The 20,088-nt window shown below is 38.8% G+C and overlaps 1 protein-coding gene across 1 annotated transcript; it reads left to right on the forward strand.

Moving 5' to 3' along the window:
- The first annotated feature begins 3,893 nt into the window (after nucleotides 1–3,893).
- Nucleotides 3,894–4,735, forward strand: LOC104451726. Its single transcript, XM_010066322.2, has 2 exons — nucleotides 3,894–4,262; nucleotides 4,346–4,735. Exons 1-2 carry the CDS (start codon nucleotides 3,894–3,896, stop codon nucleotides 4,733–4,735), a joined length of 759 nt encoding a protein of 252 aa, XP_010064624.2.
- The last annotated feature ends 15,353 nt before the right edge of the window (nucleotides 4,736–20,088 follow it).

Here is a 20,088-nt window from a genome sequence, read left to right on the forward strand (position 1 = left end):
ATCCGTTTCTGGACTTGTCATCATCATACGCTCCTCTTTGGTACCTCGGAGTGGCAGTCATGCATATTCCATGCTACTGCATCTTTGATTTGATAATTGGGCTCAAACACATATTGTCGTTGAGATGATTCCCAGAATCTCATCAGAGTCCGAAACGAGGAATATCTAGATGAAGATTTTAGCGTAGTAGTTTTGCTCTATTAGACAAGTTCTCACCACCGTTTTCGGTGGCTGCTGCGATTCCCATGGTTCGCAAAAGATAAGAGTAATCATTCATTCGTTGTTTGCAGAAGAATAATGGTTGGAGTTGTGTATTGCATTTACATTAATGAAAATGTACAAATTGTTGATGGACTAGCATTGAATTAACTCTTGATGAGTTCTTTTTTTTTTTTTGTACTGAATTCTTTGTGGGTTTATGAAAACCTTCCTTTCTAGCTTTTTGTATTGTAATGTGGCTGTCAGTTTTCCTTGGCATGTGTTGGCATTTAGCACCAGTTTCTGGATATTCGTTTTGACTTGTGCTCTATTTCGGATGATCTTTTGTGCAAATGACCTGATATGAGCTGGTTGATGTGGTTTTCTATGTTCTAAGTCTTCATGAAAGTTGAAGATGGTTCGATTATCTTTCCAATGAGCTATATAATGCCCTAATCGGACTTCATTTAATATGATTTTTGTCTGTCCAAAGTCTGGTCCAGAATTTGCCAAATGTTTGTCTCTCTGTTTTGGATGACCTTCTATGTAAATCACTTGATATGAACAGGTAGATGATGTTATTAGGATTTAATGTCTTCTAGATAATTGTAATAGACATCTCAACCTTTAAAATGACATATTGCATGCCTGAATTGACCATCGTTTGCTATGTTTAACATTTTTTTTCCAAATCCATTATGAAATCTAGAATTTGCCTTGGTCAGAAATGCATATTCTGTTATTGTGGGCCCGATTGTCTGTCACTTTCCTATGATGCTGATTTCACATGATTTGCACATCAATTGGACTCAACCTCTCTTGTGATGCGCATGATAGAAATCTGTCATAAAATGAAATTTAGAACCCCTGTTGTTCCCTTGTCGAAGCTGACCTCTTGTCATTCTTTTATGATTTTCTTGTTAAGGATTCTAAGTTTGGGTCTTTAACAAAAGTTGTTCATCTTTCTTTTGTTCGCGCTGTGGTAAAATTTCATATTCTTCAGATTTTCTTTTTAGATCAAATCATTATTAATGTGTCATGACATCCTAATATTTTGCTGCATTTTTGACGAAGTTGTCTGCATGAAACTTGTGCCTCATTGTCTTCTTGACATTTGAAACACGTGTTACAAGTTTCGCATTAATACATGTCATATCATATTTGAATCTGGTTTGATGTGAATATCATGCATCCATTTGGCTAATTGCAATTGAAATTTGTCAAGCATGACATTCTTAATCCCAAGTCACTTTGCAATGTTAATGACTTGTGTGACTTCTTTGCATTCTGATTTAGGGTTAAATGTTTACCCAAACCTTTTTCGCATTCAACCTTATGTCATGTGAAAGTTTCACATTTTTGTACATTGCCTAGGTGGTCTTACGAACCTTTAAACATGCCTTGTATTTTGTCCTGTTTGTGACTTGAATTTGCTGGATTCGTGTTCATGTCTGATGCCTATGTCTATTCGTTATAGTAATGACTTCTATGCGTTGTCTTAGTCATATAAGATGAGGCAAATGATCCTTGTTTCTTAGATTAGGTTTAGATTAGGACCCTGAGGATGGATATAGGGTGAAAATGGTGGAGGCCGATGTCCATTCAGACCATTGTCATGTACTATTTGTTTTCCTGACATATGTCTCGGGTTCCTTTCGTTGTATAAAATCCGACGAGTTGCGGGTTTTCTTTCTTTTCTTTTTTTAATTGTTTTCTCTTTTATATTTTTTTTAGAATTGCATGATTAGGTTTAACTGCTTTCCTTGATTGTCTACTTAATGTCTTGCACTTTCAATTTTATTGATTGTTTTCCTTTCTTTTTTAGAAATAAAATAGAATGAAGGTAATCCACCATGCATGATCATTTAGTATAGAATTGACGATCATGAAAATATAAAAAAAATGCATGGACATGTTAGGAAAAAACACAACATACTATTTAGGTACTGAAAATGCGCTAATAGCAATATTAGCGTAACCCAAGTCCCCGAACCTAAATATCTAGTTACGTAGGAATCGAGGGAACACTCCCGACTCTCGATTGGGTTTCTAGCCGACCCCCAAAATGAGGTTAGTGGCGACTCCTGTATATTTTTTAGGTTGTTAAATACCTAGATCGTAGAAATAAATCCGCTGTTGCGCGGGGTACGAGCTTGGGAGAGCTCGTGATCTCGTGAGGAAACTCTCATGATCAAAGTACCCTTAAACTCGACCTTTCCCCTCCTTGGACATTTCAAGGGACGACGAGATCGGGTCGCGACAGGCTTGGCGACTCCACTGGGGACTGGTTACTAGATTAAGAGGACTTGAAGCCGTTTAAAAATGGTTGTTGTGTTTTAACTAACATGTCTTATGTAGGATCGCCTGCATGTGAAAGTCGTGTGGAAAATCAGGTTAGTCGCTAACCTCATGTTAAATGGTTTTGTAGGTGGGAGTTATAAGGGGAGGCGTGCTTGTAAACCCTTTGTTTTGCAGGTGGTGTAAGGATGTATGAATGCATGTGGGTTTATATTGAAGTGCTAGATGTTTAAATTTAAATGCATGATTACAAGCTTTAGCACGACACTGCACACACAACCGCGGTCTAAAACCCTGATCGCCCAATCTAGGACCTTAGGAGGGTTTATGGGTGGAATCTGCAAGTGGATTCTCGTGGTAATCCATTACTGACATAAACCCGCTCATCCTAACCGATAAAGATAGTACTGACCGACGATAGTAGCGGTGGGTAAACTATTTTTGTCCTTTGGGATGAGGACCTTGAGCCTTTAGCACCCTCACCTTAGGCGTCAAAACCTCATAGTTTCATGCGACATGTGATTTGTGCTTGTCATGTGTCTGGTGGGTAAGATATCGTTCCTTCTTCATCGTGCTTATCTTTTACTTTCCATATTTCAATTATGCATTTTATATTTCAACGACGATATGTTTTAATCATGGATGCCCCTTTAGGTTTAGGTTTAGATGGGTAGACCCGAAGTGGACGTGATCCCCGTGTCTGAAAATCTTAAGACCTTATGGGAGAACCTTGACCCAAGACATCAAGACTACGTGGAGAAAATGCATAGGCATTTTTGGCGAGCTCATATTAAGGAGCAAGAAGACAGTGCTTTAATCAATGAGGAACGCTTGGCCCATGATAACAAGCGTCTCCGCGCGATCCCACCTAGTTCTTAGGTTTCTTTTCTTGTAAAGGGATTTCCTTTGTATTTCCCTCATTTCTATCGAAGTTTCCCTATATTTATTTTCATATCACATGTAAAATCGAACCACTTTGTAAGCTTAAAAAAAGCAAGGTTTTGTTTCCCTTGTAATTGTTCGATTGAAATGAATGAAATTCTTGAACATTTTCATGTAATTTTTAGAAAATGGGCATTCTGATTAAATATTTGTCGTCATTCCTTTTCAATTGTATAATTTCTTTTGAAGAAATTTTGATAAGAGGATGTTATATGATACTGGGATCATATACACTTCTTATCATTATTTCATCTCAAGAAAATATAAAATTGACTGGGATTTGTATTTCAATGATCTCTTTTAACTTGTACTAATTCGAGTCATTTTCTTTTACAGGAGGTTTTGAAAAAACGGCTGAAGAAAGATTTGTTATACGAACTCGCCACCAAACAAAGATGGAAAACGAAGATACCCAAGCCCGTGTCATTAATATGGAGAATCAAATGGCGTAGCTAATGACGTTATTGGCCGATCTCTCCAACCAAGTCAAAAACTTGACGTCTGTAACTCCCGTTTCTTCTACCATGAATATTCCTACCGCACCCCCTGGAGTGCCGGTAGTAGAGCCCGTGGCAAAAGGGCTTGCGGAAGAGATTCCCACTGCAATCCCAATAGTTATTGGTCCAGAACCTCCATCTAAGGAGATTCCAACTTCGCACTTCAATGAAGAAAATGCAAGACGCCTCGCCAAGATTGAGGAGCGCCTTTGCATGCTGCAAGGCTATCAGTTGCAAGGGTTTGATAAACTATCGCCCTTTGCCAAAGTTACAGTCCCTAAATTCTATAATGAGCCGGAGTTCACAAAAAATACGACTGCATCGGATGTCCTAAGACACATTTGAAGTACTACTTGGGCAAGATGGCCTGTTATTCAGATAATCCCCCACTCTTGATCAATTCATTTCAGGACAGCCTGGTTGGTCCTGCGTTAACCTGGTTTATAGAGTTGGACATGGAGAAAATCCGTACTTGGGAAGATCTCGTTGATGAATTCCTCCAGCAATACAAATTCAATATTGAAATCGCTCTGACTCGAGAAGAATTAGTTCGGGTCGAGAAAAGAAGAACTGAATCATTTAGGGCCTACGCTCAAAGATGGAGGGTCATTGTGTCTCAAGTAAAACCGCCATTGTTTGAGAAAGAGACCATGAAGTTGCTTCTTCAAGCTATGCCCCGTGATTTTTTCGAAAAGATGTACAACCATACTTGTATGAACTTTGCTACATTTGTAGAGTTGGTGGAACGCATCGAGGGGATCATGCGGGAAGGAAGGTTGACGGAGAACACAAATCGTTGATATACCCCCAAGAGAGATAATGAATCGGCTGTGGAGATCGCCTACATACAAAATTCCTCTTCTCAGAAGCCGTATAACCTTCAAGCTCATAAACCTGTCATGGAAGTAAGGGGATCTTCCAGAAACTTTGAGCGTAAAGGAAAGGCCCCTCAAAGGAAATTTACTCCATTGCCTAGACCCATGTCACAACTACTTCCAATGCTGATCGAAAATCATCTTGTGGCGAAAGAAATCCCGAGGGATAATCCGCCAAAGTTTGTCGGATTCGACCTTAATAAGACATGTGAGTATCATATGGGTGAAAAAGGTCATCATGTGGACAACTGTTTGATGCTCCGTTATAAGATCCAGGATTTGCTAGATAAAAAGTTGCTCACCTTTAAGGACTCAGCACCGAATGTCCAACAAAATCCCCTTCCAAAGCATTCTGAAGATGTCAACATGGTTGGCGCTATTGATGGAAATGAAGAACCTACAGTTCCCACTGTGTAAGGGATGTTTCTAGTTCTTACATTCAATTTTTAGTTGTATTCCATTTAGTTCTCCCCTGCGAGGGAATTCCATTCATTTCATCCGTTTGTGCTTGTAATAATCTGGATCATAAACTTTCTAGATCCTAGATGATATACGTTGTAATGCAATTTTCGCTTATCAATAAAATTCACGTTTTCTTAATAGACGTATGAGGCCCGAATCAGTCCTATGATGATGCTTTGAGGCCTGAGCCTCCACACGGTCTATAGTTTCAAAATGTTTTAGTGGAATGAAGACGTCCAATGACCTGAGGGCTAGTTCCTAATAAAATTTTCAAAAAACAACTTGAATTTGAAAACAAATTTTCATGACATTTACATTCATTGCATTCATTCATATGTATAACTAGTTTTTGACTGCATCCCAAGCATGGCATTTCACATCATGATAGTCATTTGCATGGCTTGGATTCGCATTCAAAAGACTTTGACGGACCCGATTATTCTGACTCAGAGAATGAAGATGATCCTCGAGGTATTGAAAAAGAATGGCTCAGACATGAAGCATCCAAACCTCCTACCACCAAACATCCAGTCACTATAAATTTAGGAGATTCAGATAACCCTAAAGAAACCAAGATTGGGGCAGGTCTCTCTCAAGCGGATGCTAATGGATTAATTGGGCTCTTGAAAGAAATATATGAAGGAGAGTGGTCCTCATATGAATGGTCATCTCTTGGCTAGAAAAATTATGAGGCTCGGTTACTATTGGTTGACCATGGAAGCCGATTGTACTCAACATGTGAGGTGTTGCCATCAATGCCAAGTCTATGAAGACAAAATCAATGCTCCTCCTAATAAGCTACATCAAATGTTCGAGTCCTGGCCTTTTTCAATGTGGGGCATCGGCATCATCGGACCAATTAATCCTAAAGCATCGAATAGACATTGTTTTATCTTAGTAGCAATTGATTACTTCACCAAATAGATTGAAGGCAATTCTTATACTCATGTTACTGCAAAAAGCGTAGCAAAGTTCATCTGTCGTGATATCATTGCCCGATATGGAGTTCCTAAAGTGATCATCACAGATAATGGATCAAACTTGAACAATAAAGTGGTGGATGATTTACTTGAAGAATTCCACATTCGCCATTTGAATTCTTCTCCTTACCGCCCACAAATGAATGGAGCTGTGGAAGCAGCAAATAAGAACATCAAGAAGATTTTAGCCAAAACGGCAGAAAATTATCGTGATTGGCATGATTGGTCGCCATATGCTTTGTTTGCTTATCGAACTTCAATTCGTACTTCGACTAGGGCAACCCTGTTCTCATTGGTTTATGGGATGGAAGCTGTATTACCCGTGGAAGTGGAAATTCCTTCACTAAGGGTACTTTCTCAAATCAAGCTCTCTGAAGCTGAATGGGTTCAACAAAGATTTGAACAACTTAATATGATTGATGAAAAGATGGTGAAAGCCTTATGCCATGGACAAAGCTATCAGAAGAGAGTAGCTAGGTCATTTAACCGCAAGGTTAGACCAAGGCATTTCGAGATTAATAATCTTGTCTTGAGGAAGGTTTTACCTATTATTCCAGATCCTCATGGGAAGTTTACTCCAAACTATGAAGGTCCATATATTGTAAAGAAAGTGCTACCTGGTGGGGCACTAATCCTTGTAGAAATGGATGGTCACGAATTGCCAAGACCTGTAAATGCTGATGCTGTCAAGAAGTATTATCCATGAATAAAGTGAAAGGCCTTTGAGCCATTTTTTGATTGAATCCGAGCCACTTTAGGATGTTTGCATCATGCATTGCATGCATACATACTGCATCTGCATGTTTGTTCATTTTGCAGGATCTCTGATGAAGATTCTACTTGTCCACAAGAGGTTCATCTCAAGAATGCAAAACTTTCAAAAGTATCATTCTTCTTTAGAACTTAGAAGTGACCATGTTCCTTAGAATGCCAAAAGAGTCAGTTTAAACTTTAGAGTCGATTAGAACTCTAGAAATATAGTTAGAACTCTAAAAATGAACCCATGTGCTAAGCAAAGCCTGTTCTGTCTACAAATTTTATCAAACCTTACTTTCAAAAATCTCCCTAGTAGGGTCAAGCAAACATGTCCTTTCAAGCAAAATTTCATTACATTTTCATTCCCCAATGAGCTGAATTTAACTAAAGTGGGTTTTGGAAAACCTGAAAAGGATTGTTAAATATGCCAGGTGGTAGTGCCTAAAATGAGAGAGGCAACCCCTTTACTAAACACATCCTCATACACTCTTTGAGAGAATTGAGTGGAAAGAACCATGTCTTAGGGCATAGGATTCATTCACAGTGAATACATGATTTGAAATGATAAAGGCATTTTCATTTCTCAATCCCTAAACACTATTGATATCCCTTGCAAGCCACTTTGAGCCAAATAGGGAGCATTTCCAAAATAACCCTGTCAAGAACAACCCCACATTGGGGCAAAATAGAGGGTCTTGGTTGAGAATTGTGGAGCAAAAGATTAAGAAAGATTTTATTGCTTTCACTTGCATCAATCTTCTTGTGCTAGCTTCAGGTGATTTCTTATCGAAACTTGAAGCATCCCAAAGTGACAAAGAGCATTCTGTTCACTACCACAAACACAATTATCCATTGCTTAGCCAATTTGAGCCTTATGCAATTCTTTCATAACCCCTGGTGATGATTATCTCCGCACACTAGGGCAAGGCATATGATTTACCAACAAAATTGAGAATATTGGTAATGTTTGTAAATGCCACTCGAGAGTCCTAGATGGTCAAAAGAGAATGAAAACTAGGGGGCATGAAAAAGTAGTGTGCTTGGTAAAAGCAAGGCCAATGCCCAGAAAAAAAAATGCAAAGAAAAGCAAGAATGCAAAAAAGAGCGAAATCCATGATCATGCAAAAGTCATTCGTTGAAAAAAAAAAGAAATGTCTTGCAAGAGAAAACATGTATTGCAAGCAATATCATTAGAACAAAGAGCGAGGCTCTCATGTCTCAAGACAAATTACCCAAAGGACTCTCAAGATAGGTTAAATTTCAAGAGTTGAATTTTTGAAAAGTCGTGTGATGGTAATGATGCCAAGATAATCACTCACTTTTAACCCTTTGATACTTGAAAGTCTTTGAAGCCTTTCTAAGCCTCACCCGAACCAACACTACAACCCTTATCCGAAGTCTCTTCCGATTGGGATGGTTCGAGTTGAAATGAGATATCACATAGGAGCTACCGCTAGAAGGAGTGGAAGCAATCCTATCTTATCTTATCTTCAAGGTTCTTGACTTGTAGACCCGGTGAAGATATTGATTGAATATTCATTTCTTGGCTTCAAAGTACATACCCTTTGTGTAATCCCATGACCAAGCCATCATTATGGTCCTTTCAAACGACCTTTTGATCAATGGATTGTATTCACTGTGAACGTTTCTAAAAGCCGTAAACATAGGTTGAGTGAGACTTCTCCAATGAGATTTAAACAGTTCTCCCATATCAATGGTTGGGAACAAAAGCCCTTTTTGAGAGCTAGTGTGAAAGACCTCTTTTGATTAGATTTAACCCTTAGATGGTTAATCAAATCTCATTTTGTTAAAATCTTCTTTGAAAGAATTTGACAATCAATGTTATTGCGCAAGATTGGTTCTCTAGCAATTTCGAAACTCATAACCGGTCGAAAGGACCTCTTCTCGGTCAAAGCCCATTATTACATGGTAAGACCCTTTTTCCAGTCGAAACCCGTTTTTACACGGTGAGACTATCGCATCCAATCGAAACCCGTTTTTACACGGTGAGACTATCGCATACAGTCGAAACCTGTTTTTACGCATCCAGTCGAAATCCATTTTTACACGGTGAGACTATCACATCCAGTCGAAACCCGTTTTTACACGGTAAGACATCACATCCAGTGAGACAACTCCCCCAGTCGAAATCCGTTTTTACACGGTGAGACCTTTCTCCCAGTCTAAACCACACAGTTTCAGGTTGTCCTTAAACCTTGTCTTCAGATTCTAGGTTATCCTTAAATCTTGTCTTCCAAATTTTACTTTATCCTTAAACCATTCCTTTTTCATTTAGTGATTTCATTGCCTTCATTCCATTCCATGAGAGAGAGAAATAGAAACAGAGTGAATAAACCCCTAACCACAGTTCAGATATCCTGATGAGCAAAGGTAAATATCAGGTATGTCCCTAACCAACCATCATTGCTTTTGTCATTTTCTATTTTCAAAATCGAGTCGACTAAAAATTTCAAGTATCAATTTTATCTTTGAGCGGAACGTCTTTGAGCTCCCACCCAAAGAGGAGCAACTGTTGACACCCGAAATTTTCGTCGAGATTTTAATCATCCATTTTGCAAAAATAAAAAATAAAGAGCAAAAATAAATAAATAAATAAAAAAAAAGAAAAAAAAAAAAGAAAAGAAAAGAAAAGAAAAAATGAAATGAAATGAAAAGAGAAAAAATTAGAAATAAGGAAAACGAAAAAGAAAAAGGAGAGAAAAAGAAAAAAAATAAAAGAAAGAAAAATAATAGAAAAGGGGATCGGGGTTCTCGCCGAGGGGATAGACGATCATTTTTTGATTCTCTCTCTTGAGAGGATTCTCTCTCTCTAAACGGTTTTCTCTTGCTCTCTCACGCTCTCTCTCGGAAAAAAAAAACGGACTATCTTCATCTCTTGCTCGGCTGAGAGCTCACGAGGAGAAAAGGGGATCGAGGAGAGGAAAATCGATCGATCGCCATCGCTCCCTTCCCCTGCCTCGAGTGCGATCCGAGTCGATCGGAACCATCGTCGGCGGCGACGATGACGACGACACCAACAGTGGTGCTGATAGAGGGCTCGGAGAGATCTGGCTCTCGATCGGGTTGGGCTCTCCAATCGGTGGCTCAACGTCTAGGGTTCTCGGGTGATTTCGATCGATCGAAAGCGGCGGCGATGACGACCAGTGGTGACAGCCGCTCCCGATCTGTACCTCTCTCTGTTCTAGTTCAGCAGATTGTTCTCGCTCGCTCGATCAAAGACGGAATGGCCGGATGAGGAGCTCGACAGGGATTCGATTTTCGAGAATCAACAGCAACGGCTTCCGATCTTTTCTTCGTTCTATTTCTCAAGTAACTCTCCCGCAGTTGCGAGGCTCATATCCATGTAGTTAGTAGTGGCGGTGACAAAGTTGAGAGAGGAGTACAGGTGCAATGATGTGTACTGATGCTGTATTTTGGCTTATTCTCTATCCCTTTCTGACCTTAGCAGATTATAGGTTAAATCTCCTGATTTTTTGTTTGCACTCGATCAATGCTTTCTTCCTCCTTGGTGACCATTTTGAATGGTTTATTGTTCCTTATGTTTCGTTTTGCATATTCCGTTCTATGGACATGCCTATATGTCATTTTCCAATAGATCTTTCGCACTCGTGTTTTCAATTTGGCTCATATCCGTTTATGGACTTGTCATCATCATACACTCCTCTTTGGTACCTTGGAGTGGCAGTCATGCATATTCCATGCTACTGCATCTTTGATTTGATAATTGGGCTCAAACACATATTGTCGTTGAGATGATTCCCATAATCTCATCAGAGTCCGAAACGAGGAATATCTAGATGAAGATTTTAGCGTAGTAGTTTTGCTCTATTAGACGAGTTCTCACCACCGTTTCTGGTGGCTGCTGCAGTTCCCATGGTCCGCAAAAGATAAGAGTAATCATTCATTCGTTGTTTGCAGAAGAATAATGGCTGGAGTTGTGTATTGCATTTCCATTAATGAAATGTACAAATTGTTGATGGACTAGCATTGAATTAACTCTTGCTGAGTTCTTTTTTTTTTGTACTGAATTCTTTGTGGGTTTATGAAAACCTTCCTTTCTAGCTTTTTGTATTGTAATGTGGCTGTCAGTTTTCCTTGGCATGTATTGGCATTTAGCACCAGTTTATGGAAATTCGTTCTGACTTGTGCTCTGTTTCGGATGACCTTTTGTGCAAATGACCTGATACGAGTTGGTTGATGTGGTTTTCTGTGTTCAAAGTCTTCATGAAAGTTGAAGATGGTTCGATTATCTTTCCAATGAGCTATAGAATGCCCTAATCAGACTTCATTTAATATGATTTTTTTCTGTCCAAAGTCTGGTCCAGAATCTGCCAAATGTTTGTCTCTCTGTTTTGGATGACCTTCTGTGTAAATCACTTGATATGAACAGGTAGATGATGTTATTAGGATTTAATGTCTTCTAGATAATTGTAATAGACATCTCAACCTTTAAAATGACATATTGCATGCCTGAATCGACCATCGTTTGCTATGTTTAACATTTTTTTCTAATCCATTCTGAAATCTGGAATTTGCCTTGGTCAGAAATGCATATTCTGTTATTGTGGGCCCGATTGTCTGTCACTTTCCTATGATGCTGATTTTGCATGATTTGCACATCAATTGGGCTCAACCTCTCTTGTGATGCGCATGATAGAAATCTGTCATAAAACGAAATTCAGAACCCTTGTTCTTCCCTTGTCGAAGCTGACCTCTTGTCATTCTTCTATGATTTTCTTGTTAAGGATTCTAAGATTGGGTCTTTAACAAAAGTTGTTCGTCTTTCTTTTGTTCGCGCTGTGGTAAAATTTCATATTCTTCAGATTTTCTTCTTAAATCAAATCATTATTAATGTGTCATGACATCCTAATATTTTGCTGCATTTTTTACGAAGTTGTCTGCATGAAACTTGTGCCTCATTGTCTTCTTGACATTTGAAACACGTGTTAGAAGTTTCACATTAATACATGGCATATCATATTTGAATCTCGTTTGATGTGAATATCATGCATCCATTTGGCTAATTGCAATTGAAATTTGTCAAGCGTGACATTCTTAGTCCCAAGTCACTTTGCAATGTTAATGACTTGTGTGACTTATTTGGATTTTGATTTAGGGTTAAATGTTTACCCAAACCTTTTTCGCATTCAACCTTATGTCATGTGCAAGTTTCACATTTTTGTACATTGCCAAGGTGGTCTTACGAACCTTTAAACATGCCTTGTATTTTGTCCTGTTTGTGACTTGAATTTGCTGGATTCGTGTTCATGTCTGATGCCTATGTCTATTCATTATAGTAATGACTTCTATGCATTGTCTTAGTCATATAAGATGAGGCAAAGGATCCTTGTTTCTTAGATTAGGTTTAGATTAGGACCCTGAGGATGGATATAGCGTGAAAATGGTGGAGGTCGATGTCCATTCCGACCATTGTCATGTACTATTTGTTTTCCCGACATATGTCTCGGGTTCCTTTCGTTGTATAAAACCCGACGAGTTGCGGGTTTTCTTTCTTTTCTTTTTTTAATTGTTTTCTCTTTTATATTTTTTTAGAATTGCATGATTAGGTTTAACTGCTGTCCTTGATTGTCTACTTAATGTCTTGCACTTTCAATTTTATTGATTGTTTTCCTTTCTTTTTTAGAAATAAAATAGAATGAAGGTAATCCACCACGCATGATCATTTAGTATAGAATTGACGATCCTGAAAATATAAAAAAAAATGCATGGACATGTTAGGAAAAAACACAACATACTGTTTAGGTACCGAAATGGCGCTAATAGCAATATTAGCGTAACCCAAGTCCCCGAACCTAAATATTTGGTTACGTAGGAATCGAGGGAACACTCCCGACTCTCGATTGGATTTCTAGCCGACCCCCAAAATGAGGTTAGTGGTGACTCCTGTATATTTTTTTAGGTTGTTAAATACCTAGATCATATAAATAAATCTGCTGTCGCGCGGGGTACGAGCTTGGGAGAGCTCGTGATCTCGTGAGGAAACTCTCATGATCAAAGTACCCCTAAACTCGACCTTTCCCTTCCTTGGACATTTCGAGGGACGGCGAGATCGGGTCGCGACAGGGTTCTATCTCAGAAATAAGTGCTAGTGCAATAGACTCTTCTCACCTTTTGGATTTGGTGCGAATTCCTTCATCAATGTTACCAATGATGAGTTCCTTGGGATGACTGGACTTATGCTTCCAGTTATTGGTTAGTTTGATAGTCTGCTGATCTTCTACTTTAGTTGAGTCTTCAATTTCTATTCGTTGTTAATCTTTAAAAGTCTAAACCACTTCAGGGGAAGTAGACTTTGTAAGGTCTGGAGTAGGTTCAGATTCTTCAGGTTGAGTTTGATTCAGTTGATTTAGCATAGAGTCTTGGAATTTGATCTTCATTGATTCTTCCACAGATTGAGTCTTCTTGTTGAATATTCTATAGGCTTTGCTTGAAGCTGAGTAGCCAAGGAAAATTCATTTGTCTAATTTTTCCTCAAACTTACTAGTTCGATCGTTTGCATTTTTCAAAACAAAATATTTACAACCAAACACATGAAAATAAGAAATTTTTGGCTTTCTTCCTTTAAAAACTTAATAAGGAGTTTTCTCTAAAATAAGCCTTAAAAATATTCTGTTAATAATATAACAAACTATAGAAACTACTTCGGCCCAAAATTGAGAAGAAATAATGCTTTCAATTAAAAGGGTTCTTGCCATCTCCTGCAGAGATCTATTTTTTTCTTTCCACAATCCCATTATGTTCTGGAGTATATTGAGAAAAGAAAACATGCTGGAAACGAGATTCATCACAGAATTTGGCAAAGTCTTGATTTTCAAACTCACCTCCATGGTCTGTTTGTATGCTTGAAATGACATATCCTTTTTCATTTTGAACTTTCTTGGCAAACTTTGAAAATAGAGAAAAAGGTTTCAGACTTACTTGCCAGAAAGTAAACCCAAGTGAAATGAGAATAATCATCAACAATTACTAGGCAGTATCTCTTTCCACCAATACTTTGAGTTTTGGTTTGTCCAAAGAGATCCATATGCAAAAGCTGCAAAACTCGATTAGTAGAAACTTGATTTATAGGTTTAAAAGAACTTCTAACCTATTTTCCCCAAACACATGGTGTGCATAGATTAGATTTTTGATAAGTCAGACTTGGAAGTCCTCAAATAAGTTTCTTAGAGGAAATCTTGGCAATTTGCTTCATATTAACATGGCCAAACTTTTGATGCCAAAGGTTTTCTTCATCTTGAATGGATATTAGATACCGAGAGCTTTCTGGTTTTATATCCAAAAGATAAATATTCACATGTCTTCGTCCAATGAAAGATTGAGAAAAATCTTTACTAGTTCTCGAACAAATTCCCTCTTGGAAATTGATTTTGAATCCAGTGTCACATAGTTGACTAATACTAAGTAGATTGTAATTCAATCATTCCACCAAGGAAACATTGTTGATTGTGAGATTTCCAATTTTCACAGTTCCACATCCAACAATTCTTCCTTTGTTGTTTCCACCAAAAGAAACTTATCCACAATTTAATTACACAAGCTTTATAAAACAACTTGAATCTCCTGTCATGTGTCTCAAACAGCCACTATCCAAATACCACTTGATCTTTTTCTTGATAATGACCTACAATTACAAAAAGAACTCAAGCTTTCTTTGGTACCTAGATTTTCTTGGGTCTAAGAGAGTTAGTTTTAAATATAGTCTCTGCTCAATCCTTCTTAACAGGTCTCCAAACCTTGCGACATTCTTTCTCAAAATGTTCTGAACTGTTACACTTTAAACATTTGAGAGCACTTTGGCCAACAGGTTTTACAAAAACTCTTTGAAAATGATTTTTGTAAAATATTTTTGTAGGTCTTTGTTTAATTCTTTCGTTTATTTTTGGAAATCAATTAAAGGAATAGTTTATGGTGTCATGCCCAAACCAGATTTATTGAAATAAGGTCTTTGTACTGAAAGAATCTTTTCCAACTTCTCAGATCCTATTGAAAACCTTTTTGTAATATTTGAAATGTCCTCTTTCAAAAAGGTATTTTCCTTCGAAAAAGAATTTGCATTTTCTTTCAAATTAACAAAACTTTTGTCTAGTGTGGCATCCTAGAATTTCATGACAACCTCTAGATGTGCTATGAACCATGGATAGGTGATGGAAGCACCATCAAATTATATTATAGCCATTTGACCCATGATTTGTAATAAGATTAAGACCGAGCTTTTAATGGATAATAAATTGATAGGAAAATTCTATTCTTGGCCATGTGTTTTATAATTTATAATTTATTGATTTATGATACAAAGTTTTATGGCCCTAGAAATTTCAATTAGATATTTATATAAGTGAGGATTAAGAGTAGATTATTAAAAGAGGGAGTGGGCCGAAATTATAAGGCCAAGACCAGCCCACAAGAGCCCCACCGTTCAGCCATTAAGGCCTAGCCCACGAAGCCTAAAGGGAGGGACCGTCGACCGAAGGGAGAGAGGCCCGGCCCAAAGGAAGGCCCATCAACTTGCATGGCTAAATCCCCAAGTGGCAAGAGAAGCTTGCCAAGTGTTGTCCATTTGTAGCCAAGTTTAAGAGCCATGCAAAATCAAATGATTGCAAATCATTGAGGGGGAAAGAAAAGAGGAGAGGCGGATTGGGAGAGGGGGTTTTCGATCGAGAGAGAGAGAGAGAGAGAGAGAGAGAGAGAGAGAGCTGTCGTGCGAGAGAAGGAGAGAAAGAGAGGAAGAGAGGAAGAGAGAAAGGAAGAAGGGGGTCCGTTCGCTGCCACGCGTGCCGCCGAGTCGCCGCCATCGAGCCGCCTTGCCCCGCAGTGTGCTTGCTGTGTTTTTGCTTGGATTAGAGGCAAGTAGAGTCCATTGATCTACCCTTTGCTTGCTGTGTTTGTGTGTGATGAATGGTGAATTTTGGATGTGGATGAAGTGTGAAATTTCGAAGTTATTGGAGTTGTGTTCTAGCCTAAGTATTATGTTTCTGGAAAAACAGACAACCTTTGATGATTTCGTGAGTTTCATGCGATGTTCTAGTTAGAATCTGACTTTGACTTCTTGATGAAAGTTGTAGAGGACTTTTTGGAGAGAAACATATCAAAATTTGAGAGGAAACTAACAAGTATAGGCCGGTGAAATAATTTTTCTTTGAAGAAACTAGATCTGGAAACTGTTATGCTGACCTAGTGTGATTCTGTGAATTTTATAAAATTATCCAGTACGAATTTGATCTCATGTACTTGATAAGAGTTGTATAAAACATATTGAGGAATAACATAATAAAAATTGAGGATAAACGAACAAGTAATGATCTGGGAAAACGATTTTCTTTGAAGAGGATAAGTCTGGACAGTGAACCGAGAGTTAGGAAGAGTTATGGGAATTATATCTTTTAATACAGAAGGAATGAGACTTTTATTTCTTCATAAGACTTTTACCTCTAGATCTCAGTTATGACATATTAAAATCTCAGAATTTTTGGAGTTCATTTGAGGGTTTAATCAAAACTATTTCCGAAACTGTGCAAAAGTGGTGCTGGAATTTCTTTTGCTGTGATGTGTGGATCTATGTTATTGATGTGTAACTTTCTTGACATGGTGTTCTTCATGAAATATCTTCCTTTGGATCTTGTTTACATCATGTTCAATTTTCAGAATTTATTGAGATTTTCTACTAATTTTATAAGAATTTTTACTAAAGAGGTGCATTCTGTTTTACTTGAAAATTGGTTCTATTTTCAAATACCAATGAATTGCTTTATGAAATGCGACATTGTGGGTGTTATGTGTACTGCATATATGGTGACATTTGGGCATATCATATGACATCAAAAAGCTGGTTGAGACCTTTGATATTGTTGCATCAAATGCCATGTTGAAAATGAGACATATATGTGATCATAAATTATGATAATAATGAGACCGTTGGAGGTGTGAGCCGACGATGTCCTAGGAGTGTCGGGATGCCCGGAGGTTTGTGCCGGAGGGTCCTCGGGAGTTTCGAGATGCCCAGTAATTCCAAGGGGAATGCCTGGTGCTATGGCAGTACGTAATTCTGGAAGCCCTGAAGGTTTGTGCCGGGGGGATTCCTCGTGATGCTAGTTGGGATGTGAGATGCTCGGAGGTTTGTGCCGGATGCCCGGAGGTTTGTGCTAGAGGTTCCTCGCGACGCCAGGTTGGGTGCGAGTGATAAATTGAGGGATGCAAACATTGGTCCCTGAAAGAAAAATAATGAGATCCTTGTGAAAGATAAATATTGAAATTGAAATCATGTGCATGGGTATATGCAAGTGGCATGATGCATGATCTGCTTATGAAAGTAAATTGATGCTATTTGATATTGAGAATGCGATCATGAAGGCTTGAATGGATCTCATGTGGAAAATATGAATCATGAGTATGTATGTGCATATGGCATGGAATGAATCTCAGGGAAATACAAGTATGATTGCATGGTTGTATATGCACGATGGCATGGCGAGATATGCATGACTACATGGTGATATATGCACGATGGCATGGCGAGATATGCATGACTGCATGATGATATATGCACGACTACATGGTGATGTATGCGTGATAGCATGAATGATATGTGCTTTACTCGTGATATCTTGATTGTCTTGCTTGTTGCATTGTGTAGTTTGATGGATCTTTACTACTAAGTGGTTGTACTCACCCCTTTGGGGACTAACATTTCAGATTGAGAGATGCCTATATCACCCGTCATGCGTGGTACATTTTATGGATTACCATTTAATGTCAAGGTCGAGTGCTCGGAGCACCCCTGCGTTGGTGTTCATGGTTTGGTGTTTATCCGCGTCCGTGTTTTGGTCATGTATGATGTGGGATTACCTGATGGCCCCGTTGTACAAGAGTTTTTGTCTGTCCATGTTCGTCGAGATGGGAGGATGATGGGGATGCTGCTGCCGCCGTCGGCCGATGCACCGGGATGGGTGTGATAGGAGCGTGTGACTGGTGGAGGTTGACACTTTTTGGGATGGCCGACACTAGCTGATGGATAGATGTTCACATTTGATGTATAGTCGGGTTTCTTTTTGGGTTTAGCCGAGCTTACTTAAAGTCTTGGCCCTTTTATTGTACCGACTTGTGAAATCCATCTTAGTATGTAAATAAAAGTGATTTGGCCCTAAAATGCATATATATATGAAAGGTTGTAGCTGGTGTGTATTGCATTGTATTGTTTAGTTTGTGTTCAAGTTTGGGGGATGATAAGTATGCTTCCGTTATATGAACTGCGATGGGACCGATCTAAAAGATGTAAACCCTCAGGTTGTATGGACCCACTGCAATTGAAATGGTATCAGAGTGGCATGTTATTAGGACAAGTGAAAGGTAAGTAATCCATGGCAACCTTAGCGGATTGGGGGCCAATTCCAGGGGTGCCATAGCGGTTGGTATCAGAGCAATGATTATAGGTGGAGTGATAAGGAGTCTCATTTGGAAATTGAGGAATATGATGACAATGCACACCATAGGATATTAACTGGAATAGTTGGTTAACTTTGAACAACGGGTGATGGGTATTCACTCGTAGATCCCTAGTAGTTTATTATGAGTTGTCTTTAGGTGCCAGTAACATGTTTATGTTACTTATATAGTAGTAGTTGCTTTTAAATGGAGACAGTGAATCACAGATTATTCCTGAGGCAAATGCTTGGAAACTACAGGAAAGTCATGGTGCGATTTGGAAGTGCTCATCCATCGAGGGCTGAAGTCTTTGCTGCAAGGGCTGAACCCCGAGTGGAAGACATCCTGTAGGCATTGGCCAATATTGGAAATCTGATGGAAAGACAAGCGTAGCAACAACCCGGAGTGGAACGTCGCCCTCAAGGACTATTGGAACAATTTCTGAATCTGAAGCCACCTAAGTTTAGTGGAATGGGAAGTCCTGAGGAGGCGGAACATTGGATTGATGGGATAGAACAGATTTTCTGGTTGTTGGACTGCAGTGATGTTGAGAAGATAGTTTTAGCAGAGTAACAGTTAAAGGGAAATGCAAAGTTTTGGTGGAGAGCTTCGAGGGATACGATCTTTCCACCAGGTACTGATATAAACTGGGATGAGTTTGTTAGAACTTTTAATAGGAAGTATTTTTCTGATTGTGTGAAGGATAAGAAGATCACTGAGTTTGTTCAGTTGGAACAAAAGGAGTTGATAATGGATCAGTATGAGGCAAAATTTTCTGAATTGTCTAGGTATGCTCCCAAATTGATTGAGGATCCAGAGGAAAAAACTAAGAGATTCCTGAAAGGGTTGAAGACTGATATTAGGAAACAACTGGTACTTTTGAATATAAGGGATTATAATGAAATTTATGAAAGGGCACAATTAGTAGAGCAGGAACTGGTGAGAGAGCGATCAGAGTCTAAGAGACAGTTGACCTTTAGTGATATCAGAAGGGGTAAGAGATCCTATCTTGGTCAAGGTCAGACTTGGGATGCTAAGAAAAAGTGTAATTTTGGAAATTTTGGAAGAGCTAGGGATGGCCTGAATATAGGGAAAGCATCCTATTAGCCTGATGTTTGTCGAAGGTGTGATGGACAACATGGCCCAAGACCTTGCAATGGACGGCCAAAATGCTATGGTTGTGGACGAGTAGGTCACTCAAGAGAGACTGTCCACAAGAGAGGTCACAGCTGAGTGTTGGCTCGGTGCGATAGGCACAGCAAAGTGCTGTTAGACCAAACCTAACAAGGAATCCTTAAAGGCCACCAGCACAATGAAGGGTGTATGCGATCACCCAAAGGAAGCGGAAGCTTCCAAAAATGTTATATCAGGTACGGTTTTCATAAATGGCAAAAAGGCATATGCATTGTTTGACACGGGTGCTACGCATTCATTTATATCTGAAAGATATAGGCAATTGAGTGAAATAGAAGCTACGCCTCTTTGTGTTTCCACGCCTTTAAAGAATATGGTATTATCTATGATGATGTGTGCAAAATGTAAGATAACTATAGAAGGACGGGATATGGAAATAGACCTAGTTGTGATGGCTATGTATGAGTTTGATGTTATAATAGAAAT

This window comes from Eucalyptus grandis, chromosome 6 (genome assembly GCF_016545825.1).
Source record: "Eucalyptus grandis isolate ANBG69807.140 chromosome 6, ASM1654582v1, whole genome shotgun sequence".
In the NCBI taxonomy this organism is placed as follows: domain Eukaryota; kingdom Viridiplantae; phylum Streptophyta; class Magnoliopsida; order Myrtales; family Myrtaceae; genus Eucalyptus; species Eucalyptus grandis.

Excerpts from the sequence above, each read along its gene's own strand:
- LOC104451726 (XM_010066322.2), top strand. The coding sequence starts at position 3,894 with ATGACGTTATTGGCCGATCTCTCCAACCAAGTCAAAAACTTGACGTCT. Across the intron at positions 4,263-4,345 it reads AAAATACGACTGCATCGGAT|GACAGCCTGGTTGGTCCTGC; the intron begins GTCCTAAGACAC and ends AATTCATTTCAG.